At 43.0% G+C, this 20,963-nt stretch overlaps 1 protein-coding gene across 1 annotated transcript in view; it reads right to left on the bottom strand.

The window, feature by feature from the left end:
- The window catches only part of SYN2 (synapsin II), a 50,170-nt gene extending 40,774 nt beyond the window's left edge, over positions 1 to 9,396 (bottom strand). Inside the window, exons 1-3 of the mRNA XM_011983589.1 lie at positions 9,342 to 9,396; positions 8,033 to 8,124; positions 4,219 to 4,375 (exon numbers count right to left, since the gene is read on the bottom strand). Of these exons, the coding sequence (XP_011838979.1) occupies positions 4,219 to 4,375; positions 8,033 to 8,067 (192 nt within the window). The 5' untranslated portion in view covers positions 8,068 to 8,124; positions 9,342 to 9,396. The remainder of the gene's footprint in view (positions 1 to 4,218; positions 4,376 to 8,032; positions 8,125 to 9,341) is intronic.
- Between the last annotated feature and the right edge of the window lie 11,567 nt (positions 9,397 to 20,963).

Raw genomic sequence — 20,963 nt, 5'->3', positions numbered from 1 at the left:
TCTGTTAACTTCCTAGGTGTCCTTGGCCAAACGAGTTTTCCTCTCTGGATTTCACTTTCTTCATATATAAAATGGGAGGGTTAAATGTTATCAGTTCCTCAAACTTTGTACCATAAATAATATCTCTTTATTATATTTCCCCCAAACTCTGCTATCAAACTGCAGTTTAAGTGATCCTCTGTTGTGGTCCTTTTGTAGGTATAGATATAATTTTGTTATTTTTGAAATGCTGGAAAACACTGGAATTCCTGAGTCCCTCCCTTTAGTGACAAACAATTGGTGACTCTAGAGCTCTAGAGCCTCCTTCAGGACTGAAAGGATGATTCATGGACCCTCAAGCCCCTAAGATATCACTGTCAAAAGGGACTTTATGGAGTCTCTAGACCAGCCCTCTCATTTGACAAATTGAGATTGAGGCTGGAGAGCAAAGGAAAGTGCAGGCTCCTGGATTACATTCTGGAGTCAGGGCTGCACTGCAAGAGCACTCAGGTCTCTTTTCCTTGCTGGGTGCATTCACCATTGTACCCTGCTGTCCTCGCTGTCTTTGTTCCTTCAATTTGCTTTAACTATCAAGAATGAACCCTCAGACTTTTCCTGCCTTCTCTGATTCTCCCCACCTGCTCATCTGACCTTTATGTCCTACCTGCCCATCTGGGCCTGGACTCCTGCTCTGCCTCTGGACACCTGCCTGGGCTCCCAAGGCTCTCCAACATCCCTGGGGAGCTAATGCCAGCTCTGCCAAATGACCTCTGTCCTGCTGCAGCCCACGCTCTGGCATGGCACCAAGGCATGTGGGGCCCTACCTTTCCAGCATGTGGGAGAGTTACACAGACACCACACGGATGCCAGGACAGCCTGTGGCAGACTCCCAGAGCCCTGCAACAGCCAACACAATAATGACAGCCAGTTCCCAGGCTCTCGTTGGGTCTCAGGGAGCTCATCCCACTCTCCTCTCCAGCAGTCCCTGTCTGCTCAAGGTAGTGAGCTTGGCATCTAACCCATACCTCCCTGGAAATTTAGATTAAATCACAGCCATAGAGTCACCAATTAAACAAATGTAACATCTGATAAGGGCTGTTTACACATAGACAAAAGAATGAATTTGGGAGCTGGGGGTGCTGTTGGCAATTAATAGGAAGATATGTCCATTATAACCACTCATCGAATGAATCAAGAAAGATTTCTTGGAAAACATGGGATTCCAGATCCATTTGAGTAATGTGTCCCCATGCCTATCACTCCTGGAAATTAAATGATTTAATTTAACTCTGGTACACTTGTCTCCAAAAACCCAGAAAAACTGACAGAATTTCAGATAGATTGGCAGCAATAAAGGGTGGTGCCATTCTTGATTTGTCTGGAATGCTGCTTTCACTGACCGGTCCACTTCTGCTCCCCAAATCCCAGTGGCCTGCCCTGACCAACTTCAGAGACAGCAATGTGCTCAGAGACAGAGTCGTGCAAGGTAGAGCCTTTTCCAACCCAACCAAAGTATCTCCTCACATCAATAGCAGTCACAGTAAAGATATTGAGAAACACAACCCAAAGTCATCAACTGAGAGGGACCCTCCCCTCACAATCACCAAATTTGTCCACTCCCATGAACAAGCAGAGAACAATATGTAAAACGTCATTCATGTGGCAGCTGCTTAGTGAAACTGAAGGGAGAACTTGGGGTCTGGCCAGGGTGCCCTGCTGTTCTCATGCAGTGCCCAAGGCAATGTGCTCAGATTGTGAATGGGTGAGAGTGTGACCCCTCACCAGATCCCAGATCCCAGGAGGAGCAAAGCCCTAGCCACAGGCTCTCCCCATTCTTCCTGCCCTGGCCTCTGGCACAGTTTAGGAAAAGAAAACAGGGAACAAATTATTTTTTTTTTCTTTTTTGTTTTTCAGACTGAGTCTCACTCTGTTGCCCAGGCTGGAGTGCAGTGGCGCGATCTTGGCTCATTGCAAGCTCCGCCTCCAGGGTTCATGCCATTCTCCTGCTTCAGCCTCCCGAGTAGCTGGGACTACAGGCGCCCGCCACCACGCCCGGCTAATTTTTTTGTATTTTTATATTTTTTAGTAGAGACGGGGTTTCACCGTGTTAGCCAGGATGGTCTCGATCTCCTGACCTCGTGATCCACCTGCCTTGGCCTCCCAAAGTGCTGGGATTACAGGCATGAGCCACCACGCCCGGCCACAAATTTCTTTAAGAGAACCCATATACTACGAGCCCGTAACAACCAGGCTGTCAAAGTGGTGGCAGCTGCTACTACTATTCCCAGTTTGGAGATGAAGAAACTGGGGCACAGGTTCAGTCAGAGGGTTGATAAGTAGTGAAATCACCCAGAAAAAGCTGCTAATAGCAGGATCACCCTGTGTGGCTAAGAGAGTCCACTTCTGACAAGTGCCAGGGGTGCATGTGGGTTAGGACATGTGTGCAGTAGGAAAGACGTGTGACTGAGGAGAAAAGGGAGGTCCACAAAAAAGACACTTGGTGAAGGTCTCACATATGCTCTTCTGTGATTAGCAACATACTAAAATCACACACTCTATTAGCGTGTTTCTGCAGAATCTACGATTCCAGATGCCTCAGGCCACGCAGAGGGAAAGGCTGAACAAGTGGAGCTTGGGAACCCAACCCCCTCCTTAACCGTGGCAGCTCCCAGCCCTCCTGACTCCTTGTCCATTGATCTTTCTCTTACACTCCAAGCTCTCCCTGGCTTCCAAAGGAGAAAGAAAGCTGTTAGTTCCGGGGTGGAAAAAAAGATTAAGAGCAGAGGTGACAGATGTGCTTGGTTAACACACACACACACACACACACAGAGCAGAGGTGACAGATGTGTTTGGTTAACACACACACACACACACACACACACACACACACACACCCTTCAGCTCTCTGAGTGGTGTAAAGGCGTGGAGTTCAGAAACTTCACAATTAGCCATAAGTGCCAGGAACCTTGGCAATCCAGGGTGTGTGACAGCTGAAATTCCACTTTTACAAAACAAGAAAGGCTTACTGCATCTTGAGGTCCAGAAGTCCCTCCTCTGGATCCTGCCCTTTTACCTGGGGGAAGAGGGCCTCACTTGCCACCCATGGCTTGCCACCGAAGTTATAAATGGATTCCAATGAGTTGATGCTGGGGAGGCCTGCATACTGCAAGCCAATGAGGATGTGATTAGGGGTAGGTGTTACTTCTGAGAGGGTCAGCCTGGAGTAGCAGAGCCAGCAGAGGAGCTGGGTCCCCTCAGTAGTCGGAGGGGAAGCCAGAGTGCCCCCAAAGCCATTATAAGTCACTCTCCCTCCTAGCCCCACTTTTTCTATCTGCCTAGAAGTTTCCACTGCCTTCCTAGATTTCCAAGTTGGCCAAGAAAGAGAAAACCAGGTAAGTTTCTTCCTTATATAGGAGCCTCAATCAATGGGAGAGGCAGTGGGATGTAGAGAAATCCTGGCACTATAACTTTGGCAAGTTACTTAATCCTTTTTGGGTCTTGTCTCTCTGTAAAAAGTTATAATAATGATAATAATATCTTCCTTGTAAGGTGAGGATTAAATGAAATTAATGTAGAAAAATCTAAGAAACTGGCATCCTACAGTAAGCAGTTTTCTACACCTTACTTTCTTTCTTTAATTTTCATATCTCTATCATGAAAGGTTAAGGTCAGAGTTAGGGTTAGGCTTTGATGATCTCCAAGGACACTTCCAGTTCATAAGTATTTGATTCACATGCATGTGGATAAATTTCATTTTCAGGTTGCTTAACCACTTGGTAGGACTCTGTCACTACCTCTGAGTTGGACTATTCCCTTGGTTGTCACTGGGCTCAGGCCATTCTAAAAGTTTGATCATTCTAGGAGGCAAGAAACAGACATTTTTATCATTGCAACCTATGGCCAAGGGCAGAGCCTACAGACCTATAAGGGCTTCTTCATGGTATCTTTGTACGACTTTGTTGTGAGGCCAAAGGTCCACTCTGCAGCAAAGGTGCCCAGCCTGTGACAGGTGATGCTGTGCTATTGCGATGACCTGCCCTCCCCCATGTCCCAGGGGAAGCTCCTCTCACATCCTCTTAGCTGGGGCCTACTGCATCTTAAGGACCCTTCTAGGGGCCTGGGAGATGTAGGGACCCTCCTGGGGCTGGGGCCTACTGCATTTTGAGTCCCTCCTAGGGACCTGGGAGATGTAAGGCCTGGATCCTACCCTTTTACTTGGGGGAAGGGGGCCTCACTCACCACCCATGGCTTGTCACAGAAGTTGTATATGGATTCCAGTGAGTTGATGCTGGGGAGGCCTGCATACTGCATGCCAATGATCAGGTGGCGGAAGTCCTCATTCTCCGCCATGCCAAATGCATGCTGCCGGATGAGCACGAAGTCTGGCCGGAAGGACCTGGCAAGAAGGTAGAGGCAGGTTTGCCATTAACCAGCACTTCAGGCCATATATCATTTTGGTTCCCATTTCCAAAACCCAAGATAGAGAAGAGGGCTTAAGAACCACCTAGTCCAAGCCCCTCATTTTACTGTTGTTATTTTAGAGACAGGTCTTACTCTGTTACCCAGGCTGGAGTGCAGTGGCACAACCGTAGCTCACTATAACCTCAATCTCCTGGGTTCAAGTGATCCTCCTGCCTTAGCCTGCTAAGTAACTAGTACTACAGGCACAAACCACCAGGCCCAGCTAATTCTTTGTTTTTTGGAGAGACAGGGTCTTACTATGTTGCCCAGGCTGTTCTCGAACTCCTGGGCTCAAGTGATCCTCTTGGCTCAGCCTCTCAAGTAGGTAGGACTACAGGCATGTGCCATGACCCCTGGCTAATTTTTTCATTTTTTGGAGAGATGAGTTCTCACTATGTTGCTCAGGCTGGTCTCAAACTCCTGGGCTCAAGTCATTCTTCTACCTCAGTCACCCAAAGCGCTGGGAGTGCACACATGAGCAATGGTTGTAATTTCATTATTCTTCTTCCTTTCTGGACTGGGAAATGGGATATTACGGTACTTTCCTTTTTTGTTTGTTTGTTTGTTTGTTTTTGAGACAAGGTCTTGCTCTGTCACCCAGGCTAGAGTGCAGTGGCGCGATCTCAGCTCATTGCAACCTCCGCCTCCTGGGTGCAAGCAATTCTTGTGCCTCAGCCTCCCAAGTAGCTGGAATTACAGGCACACACCAATACACTCAAACAATTTTTTATGGTTTTAGTAGAGATGGGGTTTTGCCATGTTTGCCATGTTGGACAAGCTGGTCTTGAACTCCTGGCCTCAAGTGATCTGCCCACCTTGGCCTCCCAAAGTGCTGGGATTACAGGTGCGAGCCACCATGCCTGGCCAATAGTATGGTACTTTCCAAAGGAGATTTGAGGAACAGAATTCTGACATTCCCTCTCTCCTCTGGGCTAAGCATTGCCTTTTTCTAAGGTACAAATACCCTTAGGAGCGAAGAAACACTTTTAGACTCTCACACCTTAAGTGAAAAAGATTTTTCCTTGACTACATGAGGCAGTTAAGAGCCTGAAGCTCCTTGTAGCTTTTGAGTTGGAGCTCAAAGCAGGTCCTGGAAAACTGAAGACAACAGTACTTGGCTGCCTTCACCACACTGCCACAGAGGTCCCTGATCTCAGTGTCCTTTTCTGACTCCTTAAAGCTGCTCCTTAAAATACGCAATGCCCTCATCAGGCCCCCAGGAGAGCAAGGGGCCAGACTGGCTGAGGACAGATGCCAGACTTCCCAATGTTATTCTTCCAAAGCGGACGCTAGGGAGGGGTACAAATATTTTTCGCAGAACTGAGGTTGAGCAACAGCTACAGGAAGCCCTGAGAGTACAGAATGTTCCCATGCATAGGAAAGCTCCTGCATTTCCCCTCTAGCCAGCAAAGCTTCTAGCCACGGCTATTCCAGAGGACCAAGGCCCCTGTTTTCATGCCTGAGCTTCAGAGAAACCCCACCTTCCCAGAGAGTCAGTTCTGTGGCAGCATCTATTCCCAAGGCGCTAAGCCTCAGTAGATTCATATGATATACAATGACCTACTTGGTTCTCTGCCCAGGCAGCCATTGCCCACCACTCCAGCCCCAGCCCCACCCAGGCTCAGAGATTAATCTTTTAAAGTGAGGGTGGAAGGAGCCTTCTTTGGCCACTCAGAGGACTTAAGCTTTTACACCGTTGGTGGGAAATGTAAATTAGTACAACTTCTACAGAAAACAATATAGAGATTTCTCAAAGAACTAAAAGTAGAACTACCATATGACCCAGCAATACCATTACTGAGTATTTACCCAAAGGAAAAGAAATCATCAAATTAAAAGACACTCACACTCATATGTTTATTGCAGCACTATTCACAATAGCAAAGTCATGCAATTAACCTAAGTGTCCATCAGTGGATGACTGCATGAAGAAAGTATATATAGTACACACCATGGAATACAATGTAGCCATTAAAAAAATAAAATCATGTATTTTGCAGCAACAAAGGTGGAGCTACAGGCCATTATCCTAAGTGAAATAACTCAGAAACAGAAAATCAAATACTGCATTTCTCACTTACAAGTGGGAGCCAAATAATGGGTACACATAGACATACAGACGGAAAAAACAGACACTGGGGACTCCAAAAGAGGGGAGGATGAAAGGAGGATGAGGGCTGAAAAATTATCTATTGGATATGATGCTATTTGGGTGATGGAACACTAGAACCCCAAACTTCACCATTACATAATATACCCGTGTAACAAATCTGTACAAGAATCCCCTCAATCTATTAAACAAACAAACAAACAGAAACATGGCATCTGTTAGAGCTGCTCTGATCTTCTTGTGTCTCAGTTCTGGGAAGTTAGCACCAGCTGTATGCCTGAGATACAACTCCAATCCTGCACCCCAGTTATAGGAATTGAGCTGTACACTGTGGTCAGCCCCTGAGTTCCTACCCTGGTACCCAGAAAGGCCTGCCTTTATTCTTGCCCTGCTACTGGGCCTCTCTGTCACCACCTGCTTATGTTCAAGCATCCCCATTACCCTCTCTACCTACAGCTGGAGGAGCCCATCCATTTTCTCTTGTAGGAGCTACCTGAGCTCACTCCCCACCCGGATGGACATCTCTTTTTCTGTCTTCTTCCTTGATCTTCAGAATGGATAAGCTCATATTTCCTGTTGTTAGGTCCCAGACACCTCCAGTCTGGCCTTTCCTGTCACCAACCCAGTTCCTGTTGGACACTGGAAGCCTGTCAGGCTACTGTAGATTGAGGTAGGGAAGAGTGAGGTGAAATCTCTTCTTGCAACAAGACTGATGTCTGAAAACCTGAAGCCATACTGAACTCCTGGGAAGAATAACACTTGTTGAAACCATTTCCCACCGCCCCCTCTCCCCGCTTGACCACCTTCCAATCTGGAATTCTCATTACCTCCCTCACAAAATTCTGTGAGTATGACAACATCACATCTATATGGCATCCAGCATACCACCTGGCATGTAAGTGCTCAATAATTGCTTATTTTCTTCCACCCACCATGTCTCTTCCAGCCCTAGTTTTTCTATCAGACTTAGGAGTTCCCAGGAAGGAGGAATATAGAAAGAATACAGGCTGGAGAGTCAAGGGATCTCACACAGAAGACACGGCTCTGCCACAACTCACTAGGGGAACCTAAGCAAATCAATGTAAAATGGAAGGCTGAACTACATCAGACATTTTCAGGTTTGTTTGTTTTAAAGCAATGGTACCCTGTTTTCCAACGGAAATGTGTGCAGGATAAAAGCACGGAGCTGCACTGGCTGAAGGGGTGGGGGGAAATAATCCTATAAGGAATCCAGTTCTCTCTAAGTGAGCTCTGAGTCTGTGAAGCTTAAGTTGCTTTCTCTACCACTGGACTAAGCTCAGCGAGAAGCTGGCTTTCTCTGCCTTTTCTACTACTTTTGCCGAACACACATCATTAAGTTCTGTATACCATACATAGTACTGCTATCTCACTCCAACACCTGACTTAGAAACCACCTCTTTGAGCCAGAGGTAGTAACTCTGGAGACAGTCACAATGACCCTGAGTTCAGAAAGACCCTTACCGGACAACCTTTGTGCCATTCCGGAGAACCTGCATATCCACAGCATAGGTGCCATCTGCATGGGCCACCAGGTTGAGCTCTGAAAATTCTGCCTGGAAAATAATAACAGGGGAATAAGTTCACAATCCTGACTTTGGCAAGTCCTCTACATAGCAGCAGCAACATCCCCACCACAGAACATTTATATACAGTTTTCAAAACATGTTCACATACTGAGTTAGTCTAATTCTCATAGCAACACTGTGATGAAGGTGGGACAGAGATAATTATCCCCATTTACCAAAGGAGGAAACTGAGCCTCAGAGCAGTTAAGTAACTTTTCAGGACAAACAAAACTTATCATTGGCAGAGAAAGGAGCAAAAATCCGGTCCTCTAACTCCCAGCCCAGCATCCTTTGTGCTGGTTCTCTACAGAGCGATAATGTGGACTGAGACAAGTGTCCTTTTATCAGTTTCAATATAAAAGCACTAGGTTTAAATTTAGCCAACTAGGTTTTAGTTCTACTTCCCCCTACACAGCTGTATAAAACATTAAGCAAGTTACTTGTCCTCTCTGGGTTTCAGTTTTCCCAATCTATAAAATGGGAATAATTTTTATCAATCTTGCCTATCTAACAAGTTGTTTGAAGACAGTCAGTAAATCATAACACACTGTATAATGAATGATGAGTAACTTCTTTTATCATATAGGAAATACATGCATTGTTGAAACCGAACATCCTCCTCTTCCTCAAATGGACCCAATCACTATTTATTATGAAGCAAAGGATGGAGGAAGGTAAAAAAAAAAAAAAAAGAAAAGAAAAAAGAAAAAAGAAAAAAGGGCTTTCAGTGCTTCACTGTATTAAGGAAGTGTTCTTTTCTATGTTTCCTCTAAAGTATAGCCTCAGGCCCAGAGGAACCATCACTGGGGGCAGCATACCTGAATGGCAGACATGCGCCTACCAAGAAGTATCTTGCCACCAACAATATGGAGGTAAAGTGCAATGTCCTGGGAAGACATTCCTCTAAGGTTTTCCTCACTCTGGGAAACTTACACTGTAAGAGGGTCCTAAGAACCAAACTGCTTGCTCATCTACAGACACCAGAGCCATAAAAAGGAATCAGAGAAATGAAAAGACACAGACTCCAGGACCATGCCTCACAGAGAGAAAGGTCCTGGGGAAAGGACAGGAGAGAGAGGAAATGCAGAGTCCAGAACCCAATGATGGACACAGTATTCCACTCAGCAGAACGACATGGTTCACTCTGGCATGCCAAGAGGAAACCGTGATGATGCAGATGCAGCTCTGGGCTTCAGGCTGATTACCTGTTCCACCTTGATATCATAATCTCCAAGGACTTTTTTGCCCCGAAAGCACTTGGCCCTGGAGAAAGGAATAAACCCACACAAATTAGTTTTGGGCAAGTATTTAAAGTCAGACATTTACTATTACAAAGAAGAGGACCACAGCAGACAGATCTCCAGAATGAGGGTCAAGAGACCTGGGTTCTGAACCTCATTCTGCTATGAGATCACCACAAGACAAACCATTTCCTCTCTTTTAGCCTCAATTTACCCATCTATAAAATAATACAAAACATCCTTTCATTATTGGGTTTTGTCATAACATCTCTGGTCTTTTGGCTATAAAACGCATCTAGAAATAAGGATTTCCCCAATTTTATTCTTAGTAAAGGCTAGGTCAGCTTTATACATTTCTATAATTTCCTTTTTTCCTTGATCCTTCATTTTACTATGGTTTTCTATTTGGTATCCACCCTTGGATTTCTAGTTTTTAAAGAAACTGTTATCACTTTACTTCTTCATACCCATGCAAAGAGGACCCGAGGCCATTATTAATTTAAAAATATAACCAACAAAATGAGGATTAAGGAACAATCAATGAATGCGAGGAAATTAATTAGATCAAAATAGAAGGTAGCGGGAAAAGACTGAGGAAAGCCACTGCATTTGAACACAAAACTTAGCCCATATTTCTGAGCAGTCAAGAAAATGGGTCAAGGTGAGTTACACAGTACACAGTATCTTCCCAGTTTGTCACAGATCTAGAGGACCCTCACATTAATGCATTAATTAATCCCTTGTAATAAGTAATTAATCCCTTATAAGCAGATATTTTTATACTTATATTAATTCCTACTTTGCTTCTAACCTGCCCCCCCTACATTAGATTTCCTTATCTGTCCATTTCGGCTGGTTCTCCATTTGTCAAAAGGGCCTTTCCACACTCTACTTGTTAGGTAGGTTGAGCTTGCTTTTCCAGTGCTTGAAATTTCCAACTGTAATATTTCATTGGAAATTTTTTGGGAGTCTCTCCCCAAAATAAAGGAATAAACCAATATTTATTGAGCATCATGTTCTAGGAATTACATGCGAGTCGTTTTCAAGAACATCTCATTTAGTCCTAACAATATGTAAGATACAGAGAAAGATCTTCATTTCAGAAACAAGGAAACCAAGATTCAGAATTGAAAATGGTGTATTCAAGGCCCTATAGCAAGTTATCGGCAGAGCCAGTATTCACAGCCAAGTCTGTGGCACTCTGAGCCCACTGCCCTTCACATTGCAGGCACTGTCTCCCTCTATTGATCTAGCCTCTCCTTCTCTGCTCACACCACCACAAAAACGGACTTGCCCTGTGTGTGCTGCATTGCATTTGTTCCCATTTTCCTTCTTCCACTCACAAGGGACTTAATGATGTGAGCGCTAGTCCCACTACAAATACTTCCTACCCTGGTTCCTGTCAACTACCCTGGACGAGGCCAGGCTGTTTCCTTTTCTCTATGGGTTCTGGAACACCCCGTTCTAGGAAGTTGTCATTTGTCCTATCCAAGTCCCTGGCCACCCTCAAATTGCTCCTCTGAGGCACTCAGCCATCCTGGAGCTGGACCACTTAAGTCCATCCCCCACCTCTGCCCCAATTTCTTATTAAGCTTCACACCAGCTTGTTTCCAGGACCCTGATCAACATTCACAGCTCAGCGAGCCCCTCAGGCAGGGGCCCTGTAGTATATCCCTGTAGTATATATATTTCTTTGGCTACTATTGCATTTTATTTACAGGTTTAACTAATAGAGTCTAGTATGGCACTATCACTTCTCTACAGACCTTGGAGTCTGCAGGTTTGTGTCCATGACTATAAAAAGGAGGAACTGGAGTGAATGACCCATGAGATCCCTTTCTTTCATTGGTGAGGTATGTCTACCTTGTTATCAGCAATGCTTTTCTGATGCTTCCTCCTATTTTCCTGTCTCAAAATAGCTCTCCTTCTGTGAGTTAAATCTCAGAGACATTAACAATAACCTCTCATTTGGTACGATGCCGTGCATTTGCAAAGCATGTTCCTTGCCCTAGTTGTTCCTCACAACTCTGTGAAGGAGCCAGGAGAGATAGTGTGGTCCATTTGGCTGATGGGGAAACTGAAGCCCAGGACAATTAAATAACATGCCCAAATCAGAAAAGTTCATGGAAGTTAAGGCTAGAACTAAGAGTTGACATCTAGGTGCTTAAATGCTGCCAAGTTTCTTAATTCACTCATTTATGTTGTGGGTTTTGAACACTGATATTGAAGTATATTTATAGATTCTGGCTGGGTTTTTCTGCCACTTCCTGCACCTGCCCATTGACCAAGTTGGCTAATGAACTGTTTTCATGCCTTCCCTCCTCCCCCACCTCTCTAGCTATCCTAATGCCTTTTCCTTAAGGTAATCTGTCCTGTTGGAAATCTCAGTGTGTGTTTCCTGGCCCAGGGTCACTGACCTCTCTTGGCTGAGCCACAACCTTATAGAAAAGGAGCCAAGATGGCCGGCAGATGAGGTACAGAGCCCTCTTCTGGAGAATGAGCACATTCTTGCAGCTCCAAGCTCTGGGACATTTTGATTCTAGGTATTTTCATGAAAAATTGTGTACTTTGCTAGCAAATGATAGAAGTATTTCCTGATACTAAGAGAACACTAGTACAGGGCAGTGTGCTGGAATCCAGAGGATGGGCTCTGGAATCACAATCTGGGGTGTGAATTCTAGCTGTACCCTTTCCTGGTTGTGTTACCTTAGAGAGGCTTAAATTTTTTAAAAAAATAGTATATTGTGTGGTTAAACTAGTCGATCTATCTATAAAATTATATAAGAGGATAAAACAAAAAGTAAAATGTTCTTTTTTCCCATTCCTCTCTTATCACATATACTTCTAATTATCAATTATAAGCATATACTTCCAGTGGAGGGGGAAAAATGTGTGGATATACCTGCATACATATATGCTTCAAACATATACATATGACATGCTACATAAATTTTTTTAAAATTTTTGTTTTTTGCACTTAAAAATATATCTTAGTGATATGCTTTCAGCACATATTGATGGGCTTCTTCCTTTTTAATAGTTGCATGAAATTCCATTTGAAGGACATACAGTATTTATTGGTAAGCATTTATTGGTATTGGCATTATATATTGGTGAGCACATTAGATTTCTAGTTTCTTGTTTTTGCTATTACAAACAGTGCTACAATGGCTTACATTTAAAAATATAGCCATAGGATAACTATTTTATGACAGAAACGCTGGTGCAAGGAACAGACACTGTTATGGTTTTTGCTGATACTCCCAAACTGTCCCCCACCCAAGAAAAAAATGATACCACTCTTACCAGCATTTGAAAGTTTCGGAAAACTACTCCGCTTCCCTTAGTTTTCCCACATAGTCCCCTGCATACGATAGGAGCAGATAAGATGCCCAGTATGGAATTTTTTTTTTTTTTTTTTTTTTTTTTTTTTTTTTTTTTTTTTTTTGAGACAGGATCTTGCTCTGTTGCGCTGGCTGGAGGGCAGTGGTGCAATCATGGCTCACTGTAGCCTTGACTGCCTGAGTGAGCTCCAGTGATCCTCCTGCCTCAGCCTCCTGAGTAGCTGGAACTACAGGCATATGCCACCATGCCAGGCTAAATTTTTAAATATTGTTTTGTACAGACACGGTCTCACTATGTTGCCCAGGCTGTTCTTGAACCCCTGGGCTCAAGCAATCCTACCTTGGAATCTGAAAGTGCTGGGATTATAGGAGTGAGCCACCATGCCCCACCAATATGAACTTTCTGATTGGCAGTCTTGTCACATAAATCTAAATTCATCCCCTTGTGCTCAATCCTAAACAAAACGCAAGATGTACATCCTTGAAACACAGACTAAAAATATCTGTAGTGCCTGTGTTGTCAATTTCCCCCTATTGTAACATTTTTCTTAACAAGCCTAGCAGCTGAGGATCTATGTAAGTTTAATGGCTTGCAGCTTCCTTGATGGACCAGGTAATGAACCATCATCTCCCCTTATTGCTAAAATGAGCAAAAGCTTCTAGATTTAACTCGTTAATCAAGGAAGTGAATACTTTCATCAATTCCCATCCACCTACCAACTAGGGCTTGTGAGGCTGAGGAATACGATTTCAGAGACTTCTCTCCTAACTCCCCCACAAAACTTGGCCCAAACCAGGCAAGCCTAGCTTAAATACGCCCTCTTTTATGCATGGGATAATGGAGAAAGAGTTCTAGAAATAGGAGCCAAGGAAGCCGAGTTCAGGCCTACTTCTACCACTTTTCAGCTGTGTGACTTTGGGCAAGTAATGCCTCTCTGAGTCTTAGTTGTGTCATTTATAAAATAAGGCTAATAGTGATCTTAGTAGTGAACACCTGTGATGTACTAACTACTATTCTAAGTGTTTTATGTATTTTACCTCATTTAATAATATTTGGCTCACAGGTGGTTGTGAAGATTTAATGAAATCAGATGACATGCAAGTTTTGGAAGTGCTGAAATTTATGCAAATATGAGGCACTGCTAGCAAAAAGCAGCAAACATATGCTGTTTTAATATGACTACGGCCAACATGGCTTCTTCCTTTTCTGAATTTTCATCACATTTATTGTCTGCTCATGATATTTGGCTCACAGCATCATCATCTGATACCACCTTTCAAGGTCAGTTGTCTGATAATCAGACACTGCTTCCCCACCTATGCCTCAGACCACTAGATTATATGACAATGCTTCAGAGCAGGGATGATCCATATGTGAATCTTGGATTTTTCAGAAAATTTTTGATTTTAAATACTGATTATGTCTTCTTGTTTGATTATATGCTCTAGGCCTGTACAAATATAATAATTATATCCATAAATTTCCAAATCCTTCACAGAGCTGTGACTTAGTAGCCTCACAATCAGGACTTGCTTATTAACTGGGATATTAGGAGTGGTGGTTTGGGCTGGACCACTAGAGAAAACCAGAAGAGAGCACCCTCAGGACGCAGCCTATTTCTGCAGGCCCTGCCATCTTCTTCTCACATGTGTCAATCCTGACGGTCAAGTTCTTTCCTCCTTCTCCTTCCCCAAATGAAAATCTGTTTTCAATCTCTGTCTATATTGGAGCTAATGGACCTGAAACAGCCTAGAGTATAAATCCTCCCAAGATGACTGGAATTTGCATAAGTATCAAATCTCAGGCTAGAAGATGACAGCACTAAAGATGGATTCACATACTCCAGAAGGCATTTAGGGAAGAAAAGACTTTGCCAGAGCTCTGGAAATAGTCCAGCACCTAGTAAATACCTAGCACTGTCTAGACATTTACCTTTAACAAGATGCTAGTTTCTGGCTCTTACTGACTCTGACTCAGGCCTTGTTCTTTCAACCAAACATCTGAAGGCTTCAAGAAGTTAGAAAATAAACTAGAAATAGTAGGAGATTCCTATCAAGCCTGCCTGTCCTGGTGCAAGTTTGTGAGCGCCTGCCGCCACCCACTGGCAAGATGAGTACTGCAGCTAATTGCAGACAGCTCACCACTCACTGCTCTGGCTGAATAGCCACAGACTCTACCGGCACAGGGGTATCCCTCCAGCTGCTTATTTGCTGCTCTGAAAAACCATATCCGAAGATTAACTGTCTCTTCTAAAAAGTATGCATCCACTTCCCTCCCTCAAAGAAGCTGGATAGCTAGCTTTTGCAACCTATAGAAAGAAACGCTGTGATTTGTCAGTAAATTCAGCAAAAATTTACTGAGCACCCAGTGGTATAGGTGCTGGAACTATAAAAATTGGCAACCATAAGTGGTCACAAAGTACAGAAAGCACAGTCTACAAAAGGACACCAGTATCAATATGGCAGTCATTGCTAAGTTCCCGCTCAACTCTTCAGATTTACATCTAGCATTCACATTTCCACCTTTCAATCTTTTCCTTTAAAAACAATTTTAAGCACACAACTAAAACAATAATGAAAGTTTCATATAGTCCAGGAGGATGTACAGTGGAAAGAAAGTTTCCTCTACCTCATATGTCAGTGGAGAGACAGAAACAAAAATAAAAGATTGTAATTCAGGGTATCAACTGTAGCAGACATACAAGCACAGCATTATGGGAATCCGAAGGAGGGAGCCATTCTCCCTGCCTGGAGAAGCCTAGGAATGCTCCAGAAAGACTGAACTGAGTCTTAAAGAATGAGTAGGAATTAGCCACATAGGAAGGAGGACATAGAATTGAAATGTAAGGGCAAAGACACAGAAGCTTGGGTGGGGCTCTGAGCACTACAGAGGCCCAGCACACTGCTGGCTGAGCAGTGAAGACCGGAGATTCCTGAGGCAGGGAAGAGGCCAAACAAAGGGCTTTAAATGTCAGGTGGAGTCTCTGGGAATGAGGGCTAGTCTCCAAATGATTTTTTACAAGTTTTCATTGCAGAAATATCCTCAATAGTCATCAACATTTTACCAATCTTTTTCATCTATTACCCTCACTGTTTTTGTTGTTGAGACTATGGTTTGAGTATTTTAAAGCAAATCCCAAACATCATGTCATTTATCCTGTCAATTTTTAAGTATTCTCTCTGTTAGTGATTCTTACTTGTATGATTTACAGTGGCAAAACAGACATAACATTTTCCATTTTAACCACTTTTACGTATACACTTCAGTGGTATTCACAATGTCGTGCAACCACCACCGCTATCTATTTTTCAAAACGTTTTCATCATCCCAAACAAAAGCTCTGTAGCCAATAAGCAATAAGTGCCCATTCTCTTCTCCCCTCAGCCCCAGGTAATCTCTAATCTACTTTGTCTGTATTAATTTGCCTATTCTGGAATAATGACTTTTTAAATATAAGTACCATGCCATTGTCTCACCAAACAAAATTAACAATTTTTATTAACATCTTTACTGATCTGTATTCAAGTTTTCCCAACTGTCTCAGAATATACTCAAAGATTTTAAGCAGAGAGATCATACGGTCAGATATGCCTAAGATCTGAGAGACTGCTTTCTCTGGAATGTGGAGAAGACTGAAGGGAATGAATCAGTGCTTAAGATCATTTCAGAAGCCAGTGTAGTAACCAGACTTCAAGATTTTCTATTTTACTGGCACTTGGCACCTATTGCACAGCACTCACCTGACAATTCAATTAATCACTTGATTGATTAGGTCTAGGAGCTTAGTAGCTAGCTAGGAAATGACAGCAACATTTAAAAAATCAGATTTAATGAAATGACATAACACTTTATAGAACTCTCCCTGTAGATGTTCGGGAACAGAGACATAAATAAGGCCTCAAATAGTCAGGCCTTACATTGAAGGGGTTCCCAACTCAAATTTGGATTTGTTACCTAATTTATGGACCATAAAACTTTCAGTACCTGGAGAAATTTCTGTTATGGATAATTGGTTTGGTTCAGAATAAGAAACAAAGAATAGGAAGACATTAGTACTTTTCCAGATAAAGGCAACATTCTGTGGCTGGTCCTTGATATTATTAATTCACTGATTAAATTGTTATATCAAAGCTCTGCAAGTAAGGGACTTCTTACATAAAGAGCAAGCTGCATGGTGTCTTCGTTAACATTCATATAAACGATCTGGAAAACAGTGCATGGGGAAATTGCCAAGGTTGCCGATGGCATTCAGCTCTTCCAGGGATTAAAATGCCAAGATGATTAGGGGTAAACTGAAAGAAGATGTGGACGTGGGCAGAAAAGTGGCAGAGGAGTTTTAATGTGACTAAGTGTAAGAAAACATATTCAGGGGAAATAATCTTATCAGAGGATCATGAACTGGAATGCTCAACTACAATCCGGTAAAGGAACCTGGAATGACAGAAAATTGTTTCCCGAAGACAGTCCTGTGAGCTGTAACAGGCAAAAACCAAAAAGGCAGAGAGAGTGAAAGGTGAAAAAATGTTAGTTATCACTAGAAAGCTTATGGAAATCCAACATAAAGGGCTACTCATGCCCTAACCCCATCTTGTACAAGCTGTAATGCTTTCCTGTTTGTGATACAGCGTATTAGGTCCACTCACCTGGACACAAGTGACATGATGAAAGTAGAAATGGTCCAGAGAAAAACAGAACAAAATGAAATGGCTCTGATTTTAGTAAAGCTAAAATAATGAGTCTTCTTCAGTCTATAAAGGTAAAGATACAAAGGCAACACACGGGTGTGTAGGAGGAGGGAAAGAAAAACCAAACAAACACTGAGTGACCCTATACAAATCAAATCACTCAGCTCAGACCACCAAAATTAATCCTCACAATATGCCTCTTACAAGAATGTCATCTTCATGTTACTGGTTTTATAGAAAAATGAGGCTCAGATGAATCGACTGACTTGCTTAAAGGTAGCAGTTAGTAGGTGGCAGAGCTAGTAAAATTAAATTCCAACTCTTTTGATGAGCAAGTTTAGAGACCATATACTTCCTTAGGTGAGGATTCTGCTCTATTCATTTTGTGTTACCAAAGCCTGTCCTACTGTTTGACACATGAAATGTTTATAGAGTTACTGAACACAGCTAGATATTTGGAGGTTAGTATCAGAGAGCAGCTGAGTGCTATGGCATGTGCCTGTAGTCCAAACCACCTGGGAGGCTGAGGCTGGAGGATCACTTGAGCCCAGGAGTTCAAGTCCAGCCTGGCCAACATGGTAAAACCCTGTCTCAAAAAAGAAAAAAGAAAAAAAATCAAAGAGAGCAACCAGGCTCAATCTGATACAGAGTCCTAGGCTTGAAGACCTTTGTGAATGCCCACTTAGTCCTTCTCTGGAGTTTATGAAATTTCATCAGGTGACCTGTGGGAGGCTTCAACAGCCTTATGTGGCAGATGAGATCCCTTAAGAAAAGCAGCAATCCCAAAGATCTGAAAATAACTAATTTCTGTGTAAACATCCCAGCTGTGATTTCAGTTGGGAACAGCAAATCACTTTTTTTGAACAGATTTTCTGAAGATCTCTATTTTGGGGAATAATTAAATGATGCAGTATCACAAGATAACGAGATTATCAAATACAGGAAAAAAAAAAAAAAAGAATCCTGTAACTCAGGAGAACACATGACGGGAAGATTAGATGCATTTGTCTGTAATTATAGTGGAGCTACAGAACAGAATGCTTTGGAGTCATGGGACAGATTTTCTTTCCATGACTGGCTTATAAAATTAAATCACGCTGATTTGATATTGGAGCAAAGTGGGTCAGTTATCAAGTTTGCTTTGAAGAAAGAGCAGGCAAATACAATTTTGAAGATTTGGCTTTATTTTATGTCAGATATGTAAGGCTCCTAGCATCGTGAATAGTGCAGCTCTACCTCCACTGTACGGTCACGAATCACACCCACAGTCACAGCTATCACCAGAGCTGCATGTTCCCATCCTTTGGTAGCAGTCTAGATACAAGGAAATGTCCTCCATGATCTGGCCTCACCCTTCTGTTTGAAACTAATCTCTTCTAAGTCTGCTTCAGAGTCTCCATAGGCATTAGAAAAAGGCACCTCTTCCTCAGGATGCCTGCAGGACGCCCTCCTGCATCAGGGCACGTGGATTGGTGAGCAGAATGTGGGGCTGCATCCCAGCCCCTACTTGTCTCCTCAGATAGATGTCCTTGTACAGTGAACAACCTGCATAAGCATATGCAGGAGCCCTGCCCTACTCCTTCTATAATTCAGACAGCTTCCCAACCCCTGTGCCTTGGACCACAGTGAAATCACCCCTGCCATCGTTCTTCGAGGTCCAAAAGTAGTTCTGCCTCCTTAGGAAATCTTCCCTGACCTCCCCTCCTGCAGTAGTTTCTCCTCCTTCTGGAAGCCTAGTCTGAGACCTGCTGATTTGTCACTTTAAACAGATAGTCTAGTATCATCAGCTGATTTTTAATTTGTGTCTCTTTTCTCCACTGTATCAGAAGCACCCTGATAGTGCATACTGTGTCTTATACTTCCTTCCTATTCTCCAACAACTCAACCTCACACTCACCACTGCCTTACACAAAGCACACCTATGATAGTTAATTTTATGTGTTAACTTGACTAGGCCACAGGTGCCCAGATATTTGTTTAAACATTATTTCTAAAAGTGTTTGTGAGGGTGTTGCTGGATGAGATTAACATTTGAATGAGTAGACTGAGTCAAGCAGATTGCCCTCCCCACTGAGGATGGACATCATTTAACCCACTGAAGGTCTGATTAGAACAAAAATGTGGAGTACAGGAGAATTTGCTCTTTCTGCCTGTCTTCAAGTAAGCACTGGTTTTACAGAAAAATAAGGCTCAGATGAATTAACTGACTTGCTTAAAGGCAGCAGTTACTAGGTGGCAGAGCTAGTAAAATTTCTTTTCTCCTGCCTTTGGACTCAGATCGAAACTTACACCATTGGCTTTCCCAGTTCTCAGACCTTCAGACTTGGACTCGAACTATCATTAGCTCCCCTAGGTTTCCCGTTTGCCCACTGCAGATCTTGGGACTTCTCAGTCTCATAACTGTGAAAGCCAATTCTTTAAAATACACACACACACACACACACAGAGATGCATACACATCTCTCTGTGTATGTATGTACAGACACACATATACCTATGTATACTCACACACACACACACACACACACACGTATACACACACACTTGGGCTGCTATATCAAAATGCCATAGACTGGCTGGCTTAAACAACATTTATTTCTCATAGATCTGGAGGCTAGGAAGTCCAGATCAAGGTGCCAGCAGATTTAGTTTCTGGTGAGGGCACTCTTCCTGGCTTGCAGCTGCCTTCTCTGTGTCCTCACATGTGAAGGAGAGTGAGCAAGCTCTGGCCTCTCTTCTTATGAGAACACTAACACCATCGTGAGGGCCCCACTCTCATGACGTCATCTCAACCTAATCACCTCCCAAAGGCCCCACCTCCAAATGCCATATTAGGGGTTAGGGCTTCAACATACAAATTTGGGGGACACAAACATTCAGCCCATAACAACACTCTTAGTAAAGACCTATTTCTTGATTCCCAGCAGAGGACACCTGCCCACCTGGGACTTAAGGGAACAAGGAACCGTAATACACAAAACAATATCACACAAAAATACAAGATACATCAAATGACAAAAACGAATAGCCATTTACATGTTCTGGCTAGGGTATAAACACTCCCTGAATCAAAATGAAGGAAGAGTGCCCTCCCTACCATGTTACACAGAAACAAGTTCTTTATGCCCACTCAGAAACGTTGCATTTTCATCAACTGCTGAGTGGCACAGTGGGAAGAGTGTGAATTTTAGAGCCAGACTAATCTGGGTTTACATCTCAGGTCCTCTACTTGCTGTCTGAACTTGGGCTCTTTTACTTCCTTGTTTCTTCATCTATAAGGTAAGGACAACATCCATTTCCAAAGTTTGTTAGAATTAAATGACTCTGCCTTTAATGTATTCCTGAAACATTATCTGTCCTCTTGGGCTTTTGTACTTCTTTCCCTCAGATTTTTGCATGTCCTGCATCTTTTTTAATGTGTAAGTCTCAGCTCACATATTCCATCCTATGTTTATTTTTTTTTTACTTCATGTCCTTTTATTTATTTATTTATTTATTTATTTTAAGTTCTAGGGTACATGTGCACAACATGCAGGTTTGTTACATATGTATACAT

This window comes from Mandrillus leucophaeus, unplaced genomic scaffold (assembly GCF_000951045.1).
Source record: "Mandrillus leucophaeus isolate KB7577 unplaced genomic scaffold, Mleu.le_1.0 Scaffold252, whole genome shotgun sequence".
In the NCBI taxonomy this organism is placed as follows: Eukaryota; Metazoa; Chordata; class Mammalia; order Primates; family Cercopithecidae; genus Mandrillus; species Mandrillus leucophaeus.
This window is presented reverse-complemented; position numbering and strand designations above follow the sequence as displayed.